Genomic DNA, 15,601 nt, shown 5'->3' with positions numbered 1-15,601 from the left:
AATATTGCAGTTTTCAACCAAGCTTTGCAAGAGTCAGCCTTCCTCTGCAGCATGGGGCATGGGTCACTTGCAGGTTTAAACTAGTGTAAATGGTGGATCTCTGCGAATTGAAGTCTTTAAATCAAGATTTTAGAACTTCAGTAACTGAGCCAGAGGTTATAAGGCTGTTACAGAAGTGGGTGATCAAGGTTCTGTGTCCTGCAATGTGCAGGAGGTCAAACTAGATAATCACGGTGATCCCTTCTGCCTCGGGTTGCCAACTTTCTAATTGCACAAAACCGAATACCCTTGCCCCGCCCCTTCTCCGAGGCCCCACCCGAGGGAGGAGGGATAGCTCAGTGGTTTGAGCATTGGCCTGCTAAACCCAGGGTTGTGAGTTCAATCCTTGAGGAGGCCACTTAGGGATCTGGGGCAAAAATTGGTCCTGCTAGTGAAGGCAGGGGGCTGGACTCGATGACCTTTCAAGGTCCCTTCCAGTTCTAGGAGACTGGTATATCTCCAATTATTACTCACTCCATCCCCCCTCCCTCCATCGCTTGCTCTCCCCCACACTCACTCACTCACTCATTTTCACTGGGCTGGGGAGGGTCCCTTTTTGACCAGGTGTTCCGGTTGAAAACTGGACACCTGGCAACCCTGAATAAGACCCCCACTTGGGATTTAACTCTGTACCTCTCCATGTAACAGCATGAGCCTGGACTGCTTGTGGACCAGGTCCACTAGTTCAAACTTTTTATGTGATCCAGCCACTCAAAGGGGACTGTAACAGAATGGCTGCCACCCAAGCACCCCTTCTTGACCACGCATGCCTCTGCAGTGTCCCCACCCCTACTTTCCCCTTCTTCAAGGTTCCTTAAATCCCACACAGTCTTTCTCAATCAATCACAGGCTTTCCTGGGGTCTGGTTTCTTTATTTACAAAGTTCCCCCAAAAAACAAACACAAAACAAATCTTCCATGCCACCTCCTCTCTGAGGTGCTGTCTGAGCAGCCAACTCCATTCTTCAGGGACCACTGCAGGAAATCTTCTACTGCTGCAGTCCTCATCCTAGCTCTGTCCTCATGAACTCCCTCAGGGTATGGCTACACTTGCAAATTTGCAGCGCTGCAGCAGGGTGTGAAAAAACACCCTCTGCAGCGCTGCAAATTGTGGCGCTACAAAGCGCCAGTGTAGTCAAAGCCCCAGCGCTGGGAGCGCGGCTCCCAGCGCTGTCCGTTATTCCCCACAGGGAGCTGGAGTACGGACAGCGCTGGGAGAGCTTTCTCCCAGCGCTGGGGCTTTGACTACACTTAGCGCTTCAAAGCGCTGCCGCGGGAGCGCTGCCGCAGCAGCGCTTTGAAGCGCTAATGTAGCCATAGCCTCAGACTCTTTATAGCCGGTGCAGCCCTGCCCCCTTAATTGGCTCAGCTGGGACTACTTGCTCTGGCACAGGGCAGCTGGACCTAATTTAATCACATGGGCCAACCACCTTGTGACAGGGACAGGGATCTACACTAATGTGGGTTACAGCTGCATGCTGGCATGGGTCAGCAGATCTGCAGCCCCCAGAGAGAGAACCCCACCAGAGTGGGGCACCCAGTAAGGTGGAAACTGGGTGCCTCTGTCTGGCCCCTATCGAAACATCAGAATCTCTCGTCTACAGGCCCACTGTGATATGGAGGGGAATCTAGTATGGTATCCACTGTGGCATCTGAACACCTATCAGGATATACGAGCAACAAGAGTAGTCAAGGCCTTTACGCTCCCTGACCAGCAATACCAGCTTAGCACACCCACCCTACTTCCCTCTCACACATTCATTGTTCCCACTTAGTTGAAAGAGGTGGCTCAGGGCATCTGTGTGGCATCAACACTTCTTTAACCAGGTATATACTATGTGCACCTCTTTAGTGGGTGTCACTCTCCTTGCATTTGACAGAATTTTGACACTTTGCTCTTGACAGCTGTAACTGAATACTGCTGTATTAAAATACCAGCACATGTTTTGCTTCAATCCAAATGACCCTTGATACAGAAAGTTAAGAGGCAGAGTGTGTGAAAAAAGTCTACGTCCAAGAACATTTAAGAGTAAACTGCTGAAGGTGAAAGCCAAGAACGCAGTCATAATTCTTTTGGCATCCATTTATATATAAATCATTGAATTAAATGACTTACCGCAGGCCCTCTCACTTTTAGGGAAAGGGGATGATGGTTCATAGACTGAAATAAGAATTTTATTCCTACCTTAATCCTGTTGGTTCTTGCAAGATTTCATAAGAGCCAACAGTGTCCAAAACCATAACACAAAGTTTAGGATAGATTTTTTTTTCTTCTTAGAGTTTTGTACTGCTGCCCATCATAGTATCTGAGCATCTTCCGTGTAAAACTGATAGTATTAGTGAAGTCCCTGACGGACTTCATGGAGTCATTGGCTCTTCTTCCTTTTCAGGGTAAAATTTCTGCTTGGGTTAGGATTATGTTTTAGTCTGCTTCATTGACTGTTAGTTGAATTTTGTTTGTATCTTTGATTTTGGGTTGAGGGTTGTGTGTGTTTGTTTTTTTTAATAGGGGTAGAAGGGGAATAAATGTGGAGAGTGTCGTTCTTACGATAGAAACACTTACTCTGCAAAACCTTCCTTTTTTGAGAATCCTAACGATAGTCAGACTGGATTTGCCTGATCGCTTCTGCAAATTCATTGTATCCCGCTGTATAAAATTCCTGTTAGGGAAGAGTGAGACTTCTAACAGCAGCTGTAACATTTTGAATCCTCTCTGGACAAAGAAATTGATTTTGGCTGTTTTCCTGTTCTTTATTCACTTGTTCCTGGGGATTTCTTGTGCCTGTGACCTGGCCTTGGTACTAATCTCCCGCATCTGCTACACACAGGCTGGTAAACAGTTCAGAAGTGGTGCTGGCTTTCTGAGGATCCTGGGGGATTATCACAGGAGTGCTTGTGCTAGTGGTGGGTCATTTAGAACAGCTATAACTGATGGGAGCTGGCCCAGTGTAACTATGGCAGATCTACTGAGAGCAGATAGAGGAGCTGAATAGGATAGAGAGAGGAAATGGCAGTTAATAATTGTTAGAACTGCGGCCCTATTGTTTATGTAGCACATTATAGCTACATTTATGCAGTGGGATATTCCCTGAACACATGGTATTGCCCGCCCCCCATCCTCGCTAGCTCCTCTCATAGAGTCCAGTGCAGCATCCTTTGTGGTGTTAATTTAATTTTTTTATTTTCATCTAGCCTCAGGTTTTCACAGTGCTATAGATCTTTGTACTGAAATACAGAGGAGCACTGTAGAAATTATCAGGTGGATGCTGGAGTTTTCACAGCTGGACCGGACACACAAAGGGATCTTGGCACCCAAGAAGTGGGAAGTGAAGTTTGTTTGTTTGCAGTATCCAAGAGGCGTATTTTTGATTTTTTTTCCACTTTGGACAGGAACAGAGATTATTTTACGTTTGAGGGAATGGAGGTTTGAATTCTGTGTTCCCATCACCAGAAGCCCTTGGCAGCAGCAACATGCTCTTATTGGCAGCCTGTCCCGACATCTGCCCTTACACACAGAAACAGTGAATAAGCACACAAGCTCGATGTTTCTGCTGAAATGAAAAGCAGTGAAATACTTAACATTGAAATTGTCATCATTAGGCGTCAGAGTTAGAAGCCACTTTGAGATGAATGGCAGTCATTCACACTTCTCTTCTAGCAATTGCTCCATGCTGTCTGCAGATTGAGGAATATGCCGAGTTGGGCATTCCATTCCCATTTTGAAGGTTTTATTTTCTACAATAAGGGCTAGAGACTTTTTTTTTTTAAATGAAAGCTTAGACTCTAGAGCACAGTTGCATGATAATTTCCAAACAAACAGGCATTGCACAGTCATTTATGTGGCTGCATAATGACTTCTTAATTCACAGAATCAGGCTGGCTATAATCCTGAAGTCCCAGTGTCCAGCATGAAGTGAAAGATCTTCATGCGCACACTGGTCCATGGTGGAAGTGATGAAGCAAGTGATAATAGCACTGGTTTCTAAAGCTATTGACTTTAAAATGATTTTCATTTAATTGTTTTTCATAGAATATCAGGGTTGGAAGGGACCTCAGGAGGTCATCTAGTCCAACCCCCTGCTCAAAGCAGGACCAATTCCCAACTAAATCATCCCAGCCAGGGCTTTGTCAAGTCTGACCTTAAAAACTTCTAAGGAAGGAGATTCTACCACCTCCCTAGGTAACCCATTCCAGTGCTTCACCACCCTCCTAGTAAAAAAGTTTTTCTTAATATCCAACCTAAACTTCCCCCACTGCAACTTGAGACCATTACTCCCTGTTCTGTCATCTGGTACCACTGAGAACAGTCTAGATCCATCCTCTTTGGAACCCCCTTTCAGGTAGTTGAAAGCAGCTATCAAATCCCCCCTCATTCTTCTCTTCTGCAGACTAAACAATCCCAGTTCCCTCAGCCTCTCCTCATAAGTCATGTGCTGCAGCCCCCTAATCATTTTTGTTGCCCTCCGCTGGACTCTTTCCAATTTTTCCACATCCTTCTTGTAGTGTGGGGCCCAAAACTGGACACAGTACTCCAGATGAGGCCTCACCAATGTCAAATAGAGGGGAATGATCACGTCCCTCGATCACCTGGCAGTTCCCCTACTTATACAGCCCAAAATGCTGTTAGCCTTCTTGGCAACAAGGGCACACTGTTGACTCATATTTCCTCCAAAGTGGTAAATTTTGTAACGTTTCAAATTAAAAGTTACTGATCATTTATTTTGTTGTAGTGCTGTGTGATGGGGAGTCTGCCCCTTAAGGATAGCAGTGTCTAGTGGTCAGTCCACCCTGTCATGTGGCATGGCCCTTTAAGGATCCAACAGAGAGAGATATAGAGACATAAGGGGGATAGAGCTAGAGGGAAAGTGTCTCTGAGAATGAATTGTGTTTGGAGAAGAGATCCTGTTACTGTCCCTTTAAGGCCCCAGGGCCAGGATCCTTGCAGAGAGGATGGGGCAGAGCTCCCCTCTTACCCAGATAATAGAAAAATGAGCTGGGAGACGGGGCCAGTATAAATGCTGCCTCCTCCCTCAGAAGCAAGGTGGATAGGGGTATATGTTAGAATGGTAAATAAACCAGACCCTGCAAAGAGGGGTTGAACTAACCTGGTCTGGGTAATTGTTTGAAAAGATCCAACGGGTGCTGAATACAATGTACCTGCAGGGCATAACAGGCCCATAATAGCATATGCCGGAGTGACACGCCTTCATGGTATGCTGAACGTGTCTGAACTTTTGTCATTGATTCCTCTAGGAGCTCCAATTGGCAGCTTATTTAACCAAACTGACAATGGTACCGGTGGGGATGTTGCACAGACTGCTGAACTTACTGCTGCCTTCGAGTTCACAGACTGAGCTGCTTTCTGTTCTGGATTCAATCAGTGACAGATATTCAGACAGTGTTATGGAAAGTGACATAAATGTAGAGGAAGCTGACAGCTGTAGAAAGAGGTAAGTGTGCGTCAGTTTATAGCTGAAATTCCAACTGGAGGATATTACTTTCAGGGAATATAGCTCCATTGGACAGACAGGAGCAGTAGTCAAGCAAATGAATGGGTTTTCCTGCTGAAATGTTATTTCTGAGGGGGAATAAATCATTTGATAACTTTTTGATAGTTATAAATATCTTAACTACAATCTGACTTTAACAGAGGAAAAATGTGATCTGTATTATTCATAGATGTAACAACCCTTTCTTTGCTTTTAAATATTCTCCCTCCATTTTCTTATTTGCTACATTTTCTCTTGATGTATTTTATTGGTTTTAATTTGCATTTGCTTATCTATACATTCTTCTCACCATTTATTTTAGTAATATTTATACTAAGTATAGCAAGCTGCAGGTGTTGTAAACTGTTGCTGTGACACACTGAGGTAGGCAGTATATGGAGTAAAAAAATCTGTAAATTACAGTCAAACCTCAGAGTTACGGACGCCTTGGAATGGTGGTTGTTCGTAACTCTGAACAAGACATCATGGGATGCTCCTCGGGGTAGACTGCTCGGAGCGGGGCTCACAGCTTTTCAGTGGCTGCCTGGCGAGTGAGGGTGGGGACAGACAGCTGGTTCTAGACCCCTGTGAGCAGCGGTGATGAGTGAGGCACCTTGGGGCACAGCAGTGTCAGTGGGTGCACAGTGCAGGCTGTGGCCCTTTAAAACTAGCTGCTCCTCCAGAGCGCAGGATGCAGGCAGGAGCTTGGGCTCCAGTTCCAGCAGCTTACACTCCAGGCCAGAAGAACAGGAGTACTTGTGGCACCTTAAAGACTAACAAATTTATTGTAGCATGAGCTTTCGTGAGCTACAGCTCACTTCTTCGGATGCATAGAATGGAACACACAGACAGGAGATATTTATACATACAGAGAACATGAAAAGGTGGAAGTATGCATAACAACAGGAAAATCAGAGCTCATCTCAATTGATTAGACTTTTCCTGTTGGTATGCATACTTCCACCTTTTCATGTTCTCTGTATGTATAAATATCTCCTGTCTGTGTGTTCCATTCTATGCATCCGAAGAAGTGAGCTGTAGCTCACGAAAGCTCATGCTAAAATAATTTGTTAGTCTTTAAGGTGCCACAAGTACTCCTGTTCTTTTTGCGGATACAGACTAACACGGCTGCTACTCTGAACTCCAGGCCAGGTTTCAGTAGTAGCTTGGGAAGTTTCTTTCCCTGGGCTCTGAGCTTACAAGCTGGAGCAGGGAGAGGGGAAAACAGCATTCACTACCTCCTACCTGTAAGTGGCTGCCCCGTACTGCGGGGAGTAGGGGGTGGGGATGGGGACAGGCAGCTAGATGTGCCTACCTTTAAGATGCAATACAGGCACAGTACAGTATTTGCTGGCTTGTTTGTTTTGGGTTTTTTTGTCTCTGCTGCTGCCTGATAGCTTACTTCTGGTTCCCCATGGTGTCCGGTTGACCAGTCAGTCCATAACTCTGGTGTTTGTATCTTTGAGGTTCTACTGTAGTCCTTTCTAAAGTTTTTCATTTATTTTAAATATATGTGACCTTTATGTGTAACAGGAAATAAAATGTAAACTAAGCAATAAATTGCAGTTTTACTCTCACAATTCTAAAAAAGCACTAAACACAGAAGCTCGAATCTGAATCTTTACAAATATATAGGTATGTGTGGCTTTAGATCCAGATATGATCATAAGAGTCTGGTCTTCTGTGTTTGAACAAAAACCAGAAGGAGCTAAATTTTCAGTTCAGTTGCAGAGATGAAAACTCACAAGAACAGCTGTGCTTACAAAATTTCAGCCCAGAATGATCGTGATCTCATGAGAGGAGTTAACCTATCTAGATGTCCACTGTTTTGGCCTGTAAAAATCTTATGTAATCAGCTGTCTCATAAGATCACTGTCATTTTGGTCATATAGAAACCCAGCTTTAGCAATCAATTCCCCTTTTAAGTCCTTGCAAGAAACACCATAGATCCATCCCTGGCCAGCCTTTCATCAGGTTGGACCGAACAAAGTGTGTGGTTTTCCCTGAATCCTATAGGGTAATATAAACACACTACATAGTTGGCAGCACTGCCTTAGGTTTTGCAGAAATCTTTAAAGTGTGCACAGAGCATACTCAATAACTGTTAATTGCTCATAACTTTTCTATTTTAGGCCCCCGTCTCCAAAAAAGTCCATGTAAACAAATTCTTGTGTCCCACCTGAGTCCCATTCAAGCAAATGGGACTCCATGCTTATGCAGATGCTTTTGCAATATAGGGACCTTAATTTTTTCTTCAAGTGTTTTCTCATGTCGATTCCATTCTAGATGCATGTGCACCCACTTGCACAGTCGTCAGAGATTTTTGCCTTAACGGTATCCGTAGGGTCGGCTGTGACGCCACCTTGAGTGCTGCACTCATGCACATTAGGTGCTACCGACCCAACGGCCTCTCAGTTCCTACTTATCGCCCGTGACTGGCAGTGCAAGAGCATTAGCCGTTATTTACAACCCATTGTCTATCTCAGTGCTTCTCAAACTTTTGTACTGGTGACCCCTTTCACATAGCAAGCCTCTGAGTGCGACCCCCCTAATAAATTAAAAACACTTTTTTATATATTTAACACCATTATAAATGCTGGCAGCAAAGCGGGGGGCTTGGGGTGGAGGCTGACAGCTTGCGACCCCCCCAGGTAATAACCTCATGACCTCCTGAGGGGTCCTGACCCCCAGTTTGAGAACCCCTGGTCTGTCTTCTTTGTTTACAGTTTGTAGGTACTTAGTTAGCCATTAAGTTAACTGTTAGGTTAGTTCAGCAACTAGAGTCCCAGATGGGACTTCGCCCTGGAGTGGGGCCTGCCCCATTCCCCCGGCTTCAAACCATGTTCACCATGCAACAGGCCGATGCCTATCAGTAATGCCCATGACAGCTGTGTGAAGTGCTTGGGCGAGTCCCACAGGAAGACAAGTGCAGAATCTGTAAGAACTTTTGCCCTACAACTCAGAAGGGTCGGGATATCCGCTTGAGGGCCCTCCTCATGGAGGCTGCGCATCATCCAGCGTCAGAGCCCTCCCACTCGGACCCTGCGCCTAGCACCTTGGCATCTGCCCAGTACCATTTCCCCTCACCAGTGCCTAAGAAGCTGCAAAAGAAAAAGAAGAGCTCCCCCCCGCACTCCCCCCAGCACCAGAGAGAGAAGGGGCTTCTGACAAAGGACCTATGTCAGGCCATGTGCCCGCCCTGGAGCTTAACGAGGGTACCGCTGCAATCAGACCCCCTAGCCCGCCAGGTATCCGATTCCTGGGAGCCGAAGGGGACCCTTGCTTCTCCTGGGCCCTCGTTGCCCAAAGTGTCCCTGGTGGCTAAAGATCAAGCAGGCTAGCCAGCACCACAGATGCCACACCAGGTGCCGGATTCGGCTAAGACCCCAACACTTAAGGGCAAGCCAGTCATGGGACTGCCCCATAGGGCAGTGGAGCATCCTCGGTCCCCAGACCGCAGGCGTGGATCCCCATCTTCACATCCTAGGATCCTGGCACCACACACCTCAGTCTCCGGTCAGAAGACCCAGGTCCCCGACGCTGTGCTCTTCCCCCTGTGAGGCATGGGACACCGGAGTCAAGGCACAAGTCCCTTTATCTCCAGTACCGGCGAGTTTCTAGCCTAAGATCACTGCAGTGCAGGTCACCATCACGGTCTCCCAGACATCAGTGCCCAAAGGGGCAGGATCGCTCCTGTTCACGGCTGGTCTCCACCTCTCGGATACCGCTCATCAGGCAGGCACCGATCCTCACCTCTCCAGTCGCCAACCAGCAGATTCAGATCTCTACAGCTCTGCCATGGTCACCAGAAGAGCAATGGTCCGAGTCAGACCAGCAGTTCAGCCCCTCACTGAGGAGGGGTTGATTCACCAAAAAGTCGGCACGCAGCCTGCAGCGGCAGACTGGCAGCAGGGACAGCGGCTCAATGGCCACACTGGAACCAGTGGGGCGTGCCCATGATGCCGACCCCGTATTTCCCCCGTTCTTCCCTTGCCACCTCAGACAAACTGCCTCCAGCATTTCTGGCACCAGAGTCAGAACGCAGTACTGAATGTGACACAGGGGTAGCACAGCAGATTACAATGCCTAAGGAGCTGTCCCTGGAGACGGAAGGGGAACATGCCCCTCCCCCGGCGGTGCAATCGTCATAGCAGTCTCCGGACGAAGTGGTGGCGGGCCCACTGATGACTTCAAGGAGCACCAGGTGCTCCTTATATGAGTGGCTACCAATTTGAACTTAAAAATTGAGGAGTTAGTGGAGGAGTCTGACAACCTCTTTAATGTTATATCCTCCACTACCCTGGCCTGGGTCACGCTGCCCATCCACCCAGGGGTCCTTAAGATAGCCAAATTGCGGTGGCAGAACCCCCTCTTCCATTCTGCCTACCTCTAAGAAGGCGGAAGAGAAGTATTACATCCCTGCAAAAGGGTTCAAATAGCTGTATACACACCCTCCAGCGGCGTTACTGGTCGTGTCTGCTGTTAATGAAAGGGACAGGCAGGGACAAGTCAGTGGCACGCCAAGAGACTGGACTTATTTGTCAGAAAGATTTACTTGATGGCCAGCCTGCAATTTTGGGTGTCTAACACCAAGCCCTCTTAGGCAGATACATTTTTAATCCGTCGGACTCCCTTAACAAATTCAAGGAGGCCCTCCCACAGGACCGAGTCCAGGAGTTCGCCACTTTTGTTGAAGAGGGCAAAGCAGTGGTGAGAGGCCCTCCAGATGGCCTGGGATGCTACAGACTCGGCAGCCAGAATGGTCACTTCTGCGGTGGTCCTGAAGCGCAGCTCCTGGTTACAGTCCTCTGGGTTATCCCAGGAGATGCAGGCCACCATTCAGGGCCTCCCATTTGAGGGGGCAGGGCTCTTCTCCAAACTCACGGACGCAAGGCTCCACAGCTTTAAAGACTCCCAAGCAACCCTTCGTTCCTTGGGCCTTCATACCCCTCTGCAGGCCAGGAAGTCGTTCCATCCTCCACCTCTTCCATCTCCCCAGTCTAGGTTCTGGGGAACTCCCCGGCTGAGCACCTACAGGAAAAAGGATAGAGACAAGGGGTCAAAGTGGCGTTACCTGTCGTCTTTCCATTCATCTGCTCAGCCTGGCCCTTCCAGGAACAAAGGAGGCCAGAAGCAGACATTTTGACAGTGCTCACGTGGTCGACGCCCCAGTCACGTCCCAGGAACCACCCTCCTACTCTTTCTTCAACCGCCTGTGCCCCTTCTGGTCAGCCTGGTTGCAGCTGACCTCAGACAGTTGGGAGCTTGACATAATATCTTTGGGTAACACCCTGCATTTCATGGCCGACCCTCCTTCTTACCGCTCTGCCTTGTCCCTCTTCAGGGATTCTTCTCAGTAGCAACTTCTCATTCAGGAGGTCGAGAACCTCCTGTGCCTGGGGGCGATGGAGGAGGTCCCTCAAGCCATGAAAGGGAAAGGGTTCTACTCCCACTATTTCCTAATCCTGAAAACAAAAAGGGGGCCTTGGACCCATTGCCTCAACAAGTCACTCAAGAAGTTGAAGATTTGCATGGTCTCCCTGGCCTCCATCATCCCCTCCATGGATCCAGGAGACTGGTATGCCACCCTCGACTTGAAGGATGCATATTTCCATTTTCCCAGGACACAGATGCTTCCTCTGTTTTATGCTGGGCCACCGCCATTTTCAATTCATGGTGCTGCCCTTTGGTCTCTCGTCAGCCCTGAGAGTGTTCACAAAGTGCATAGCACCAGGGGCCACTTACCTGAGGTGTCGAAGTGTTAAAATTTAGCCGTTCCTCGATGACTGGCTAATAAAGGGCCGGTCTTGGGATCAGGTGTGGTTCCATCTCGATCTGATTTACTCTACCTGGTTGTGATCTGGAGCTGTTAATAAAGGAGAAAGTCAACCTTAGTTCCAGTGCAATGCATAGAGTTCATTTGAGTGGTCCTTGATTCTACTCAGGCCAGAGCCTTCCTCCCTGACACCAAGTTCCGAGCCATGGTGGACCTGGCTGCAAGACCATGAACTATGAGCCCATCTCTGAGGATACTGCTTGTGAGTCACCTACAATGGAATTGACATGAGCAGGCACTTGAAGAAAAAACAGTTATCTACCTTTTTGTAACTCTTGTTCTTCGAGATGTGTTGCTCATATCCATTCCATTACCCTACCCCTCTGTTGGTTGCCAGCAAGAAGGAACTAAGAGGGAGTAGGGTCAGTGGTGCCTAATATACCAGATGAGCACAGCCCTCAAGGGGGTGCCACAGCCGATCCTACAGATACAGCTAAGGCAAAAATCTCCAATGGCTGTGCACATGGGTGCACACACTAGGATGACCAGATAGCAAGTGTGAAAAATCAGGATGGGAGTGGGGGGTAATAGGTGCCTATATAAGAAAAAGCCCCAAATATCAGGACTTTCCCTATAAAATCGGGACATCTGGTCACCCTAACACACACACCTAGAATGGAATGGACAGAAGGAACACATCTTGAAGAACAACAGTTACGAAAAGGTAGGTAACTGGTCTTTTTTTTCTTTTAAATCTAGCAAAGTGACAATACCTCATGGAGAACTAGCTGCATTCCAAGGCCCCTGTCTTGCAAACATCTATGCACATGCCTCACCTCATAATTCACAGCCTCGAGGCACAGTTTGGTTCCTGGTTTCCCCCTCACTCCCTGGGGAATGTAATCTTCCCCCGGCCTTCCTGGTGGAGATTACTTTCCTCTCTGCACTGGCTCAGTTGTGGTGGCGGGTATGTTGTGAGAATGGAATCCAGGCTTTGCCCAGTCCATGGCCCTGCCCTCCCACTCTTTGTCCACCTGCACAAGAAGAGGGGTGGCAGATCCACAAAGACTAATGCAACCTAGACTATAGGAGTCACACAGAAGATGGAGGAGGCAACTTACACTACCTCACTCCCTTGCTGGGGAGCACAGGGTGAGCCAGGATCTCTCCCATAATAAATGTTGGGCAGGAAATTATAGCAAAAATAAATGAACGTTCCTGCTGAATGTATTTAAGTTGTTATTAACATTAATTTTAATACCCAAAACCACATGGTGGTGGTGATTTTTTGTTTGTTTGTTTTTGGTGTTTTGTTTTGAAGGTGGGGGTGTAAAATTCAGGATTTTCTTTTGTTTCCCCTCCCCCCCCTTACTCCTTCAGGAAGCACCAAGGGTCATGGCAAGCATTAGAAAGCAAAGTAAGGCAGGATCTGATAAGCAAAGGCTTGGAGAAGATGCATTCTGCAAACAGGAGTAAAGAAAGGTAAAGAAAAAGTTAGTACTTGCTATGGGGGAAAATACAACTCCTTGTACCTCATATCTTCCAAGAGTCACCCTTTTTGTGAGAAGTGTTTTAGAATTCATGAACATACTCACAAATGTATATCTTCTACCACTGTTGTCCTGGTTCTCAGCGTGCATGTGAATATGGAACTCATGTTTCATAAAGCATCCTGTACACTTACTGTGCAATAATATTAAAGTTCTTGCAAGGGAAATATTGATGCTCCGCATGTTCTGCCCACTTGCCTCCTTGTATGTAACATTTGTTATAAGGCTGCGTACTGATTGGATGCTATATTTCATACAGTGAAGTGGAAATTGGTTTGGGGTGGCAAAAATGATGCATACAGTGTGTCAATTTCTGAAGATGGTTTACATTAGTCTCCCAAAGTACGATGAATATTTTTTTCCAAGATTTAACTATACAGTCAAGCGAATCATTTTGTGCTGGAACTATTTTTATAAATCATTTTTTAAATTCAATTTCCTTTTCTTAATACAGCCTGCTAAAGAAGAAGCAACTTGCACTCATGGAAAGAACATCATTCTCACCTCTCGGATGTTTGTCTAGACACCCTCCTGTGGAACCTTTTGGCCAGCCTGATTCATTGAACACTGCTGCTGCAGAAGCCATTGAGCTATTAAACACAGGGGAGAAGATATTTTTGTTCCGTGATGAAAGGGATCCCATACTTACTTTGCATAGTTCTCCAAGAAAAAAGAAAAAGAACTTCCTAAATTCCAAGAAGACTGCATTGGCAAACACGGGCTAATGAGGGAGATAGCCATTCAGTGCAGCAATTAGTGAGAGGAAGTTTATTTCCAAATAAGGGTCATGAAAAAGGAGAAAATCATCTGAGTCATTGTTAAAAAACAATTTTTGTCTAACTTGCAATAGTTTGATTTTTGCATTGTAAATAGTTTTTATTCTTAAAACTGGATTTTGAGCTCGTCATCCGGCAGCGCACAATCTATATCTATTAACTACACCGGACCCTGGCTAGAATGGGGGATTTGAGATCCATGCGTGGTACCGCGTTAACGCGGGGACCACATTAAAATGAATTGCAATTAAAGTAATTAAATTTGGGATCCATGGCCGTGACCGCGTTATATGCGAATTCGCGCTATATATATGCGCGTTCTAGCGAGAGTCTGGTGTATTGTTTTTAGTGCACACAGGAGCAGTAGGTGAATTTGTGTCATACTCTGTGATACATATTACATAACTGAGGGCAGGATGTAGTGCTCATATAATTCATTGTACCAGGTTTGTACTCTCAGCGTATGCGCAGTGTGCCTAGCCATTTGATAGCATCGTCTTCAGCCAGGTGAAGAGCTCGTAGCTCGCCATCAGCGGGCACTTGTCAAGGATATGCAACATAGTCTGAAGTTGACCACATCTATATCGTGGGCCATTAGTGAAACCCCATTTGAAGAGATTGGCCACACAATTGCCCTGTCCTGTTTGAAACCAGTTCAGGGAAGCCCACACGTGCCTTGGCAGGTCAGATAGTTGGGTCGGTGACGAGAGAGTGATTAATGACTATCATTGCTGACCACTTATTATGCCAAGCAGATTCCACCATCATGTCCTGTGGTGGTATAGTATCTAGAAGACTGAAGACAGGTGAAGTTAGCAGGTGGTTGAAGAGGTCTGAGTACAGGGGCAAGTCACATTTCTCACGGATGTTGGCCAGGAGCATGATGGAGACCCCCTCGTGGCGAATATGGGGCGGAGCTATGTTACTAAGTATTGGCAGCCATGGCAGTGGAGTTGCATATAACATCCTGCTAACTGTGCATAGCTTTGTTAAGCTGTACATCGACCAGCCTCGTGTGAGATGAGCGACAGCAGACAGGAGCACAGTACTCTGCTGTTGAATACTGATTTGACTGTTTGCTATATTTTTATTATTGTTTATATGTCATGGTAACTTATGTGAAAGCAACCCCTGATTAATTATTGCAGGATACAGTATTAAATACAGATAAGGATGAGGAAGAACTGTATACCAACTAACTGTGGTAATTATTAATAAATAGTTTGTTAATAACCACTATAAATTGGGTTTTATTTTTGCAAACTGCTTCCTAAAATTACAGCTAGTGGACTAGATCCTCCAAACACTTATGCATGTGCTTAATTTTGCTCACCAGAGTAGTTACATTGGCTTCAGTTTTTCACCACCTTCCCCAAACTTGACTGTGACTTTGGCTCAGGCATAAATGTTCGTGGAATCTGACCCAATCTTTGTACTAGTAGAGCAACAATATTGTATCTGCTCACAGACAAAGGGGGAAAAAATGGGAATTATGTTATTTTCCTAAGGCATTAGTGATCACAGTGTTACCAACTATAATGGTGTCAACCTCTCATGAGTGTCCCCTTTCTGTGGCCAGTGTACTTGCAATCACAGTTCTTTTTCATGGTGCAGCACTCACCTCTTGTGATGGCCCCCTTTGGTTAGTTGGGTGTGAGCCTGCTTTTGTTTTTTGGTCTTACATCAGGGTGGCACCTGCCTCTAGCAAGCACCCTGCCCCCCCCCCCAGCTGATGTTCTTTTGGCAGGCCTTCAGCAGCTCAGCCCTCCGGCCAAGCCTCACACACTGTCCCCCCTTCTGGGGTATACAGTCCCAAGTTCTTATCACAGTTCTGGTATGGGGCCATAGCCCTTAGGCTTCCTCTCAGAGGCACTGCCTTCTTTGACCTCCCAGCCGGGGCCCATCTCATTACCCTCGGCTAGTGTCCTTTCAGCAGCCTCCCTGGTCTCAGTCTGCAACCAGACCAGCAGGG

At 46.7% G+C, this 15,601-nt stretch overlaps 1 protein-coding gene across 1 annotated transcript in view; it reads left to right on the top strand.

Annotated features, from left to right (window-relative positions):
* EVC2 (EvC ciliary complex subunit 2) overlaps window positions 1–14,868 on the top strand; it is a 157,833-nt gene extending 142,965 nt beyond the window's left edge. Inside the window, exons 20-22 of the mRNA XM_045017520.1 lie at window positions 5,292–5,488; window positions 12,684–12,785; window positions 13,308–14,868. Of these exons, the coding sequence (XP_044873455.1) occupies window positions 5,292–5,488; window positions 12,684–12,785; window positions 13,308–13,578 (570 nt within the window). The 3' untranslated portion in view covers window positions 13,579–14,868. The remainder of the gene's footprint in view (window positions 1–5,291; window positions 5,489–12,683; window positions 12,786–13,307) is intronic.
* Window positions 14,869–15,601: the final 733 nt, after the last annotated feature.

This window comes from Mauremys mutica, chromosome 5 (genome assembly GCF_020497125.1).
Source record: "Mauremys mutica isolate MM-2020 ecotype Southern chromosome 5, ASM2049712v1, whole genome shotgun sequence".
In the NCBI taxonomy this organism is placed as follows: domain Eukaryota; kingdom Metazoa; phylum Chordata; order Testudines; family Geoemydidae; genus Mauremys; species Mauremys mutica.
The sequence above is the reverse complement of the archived record's forward strand: the minus strand, read 5'-3'. Positions and strand labels throughout refer to the sequence as shown.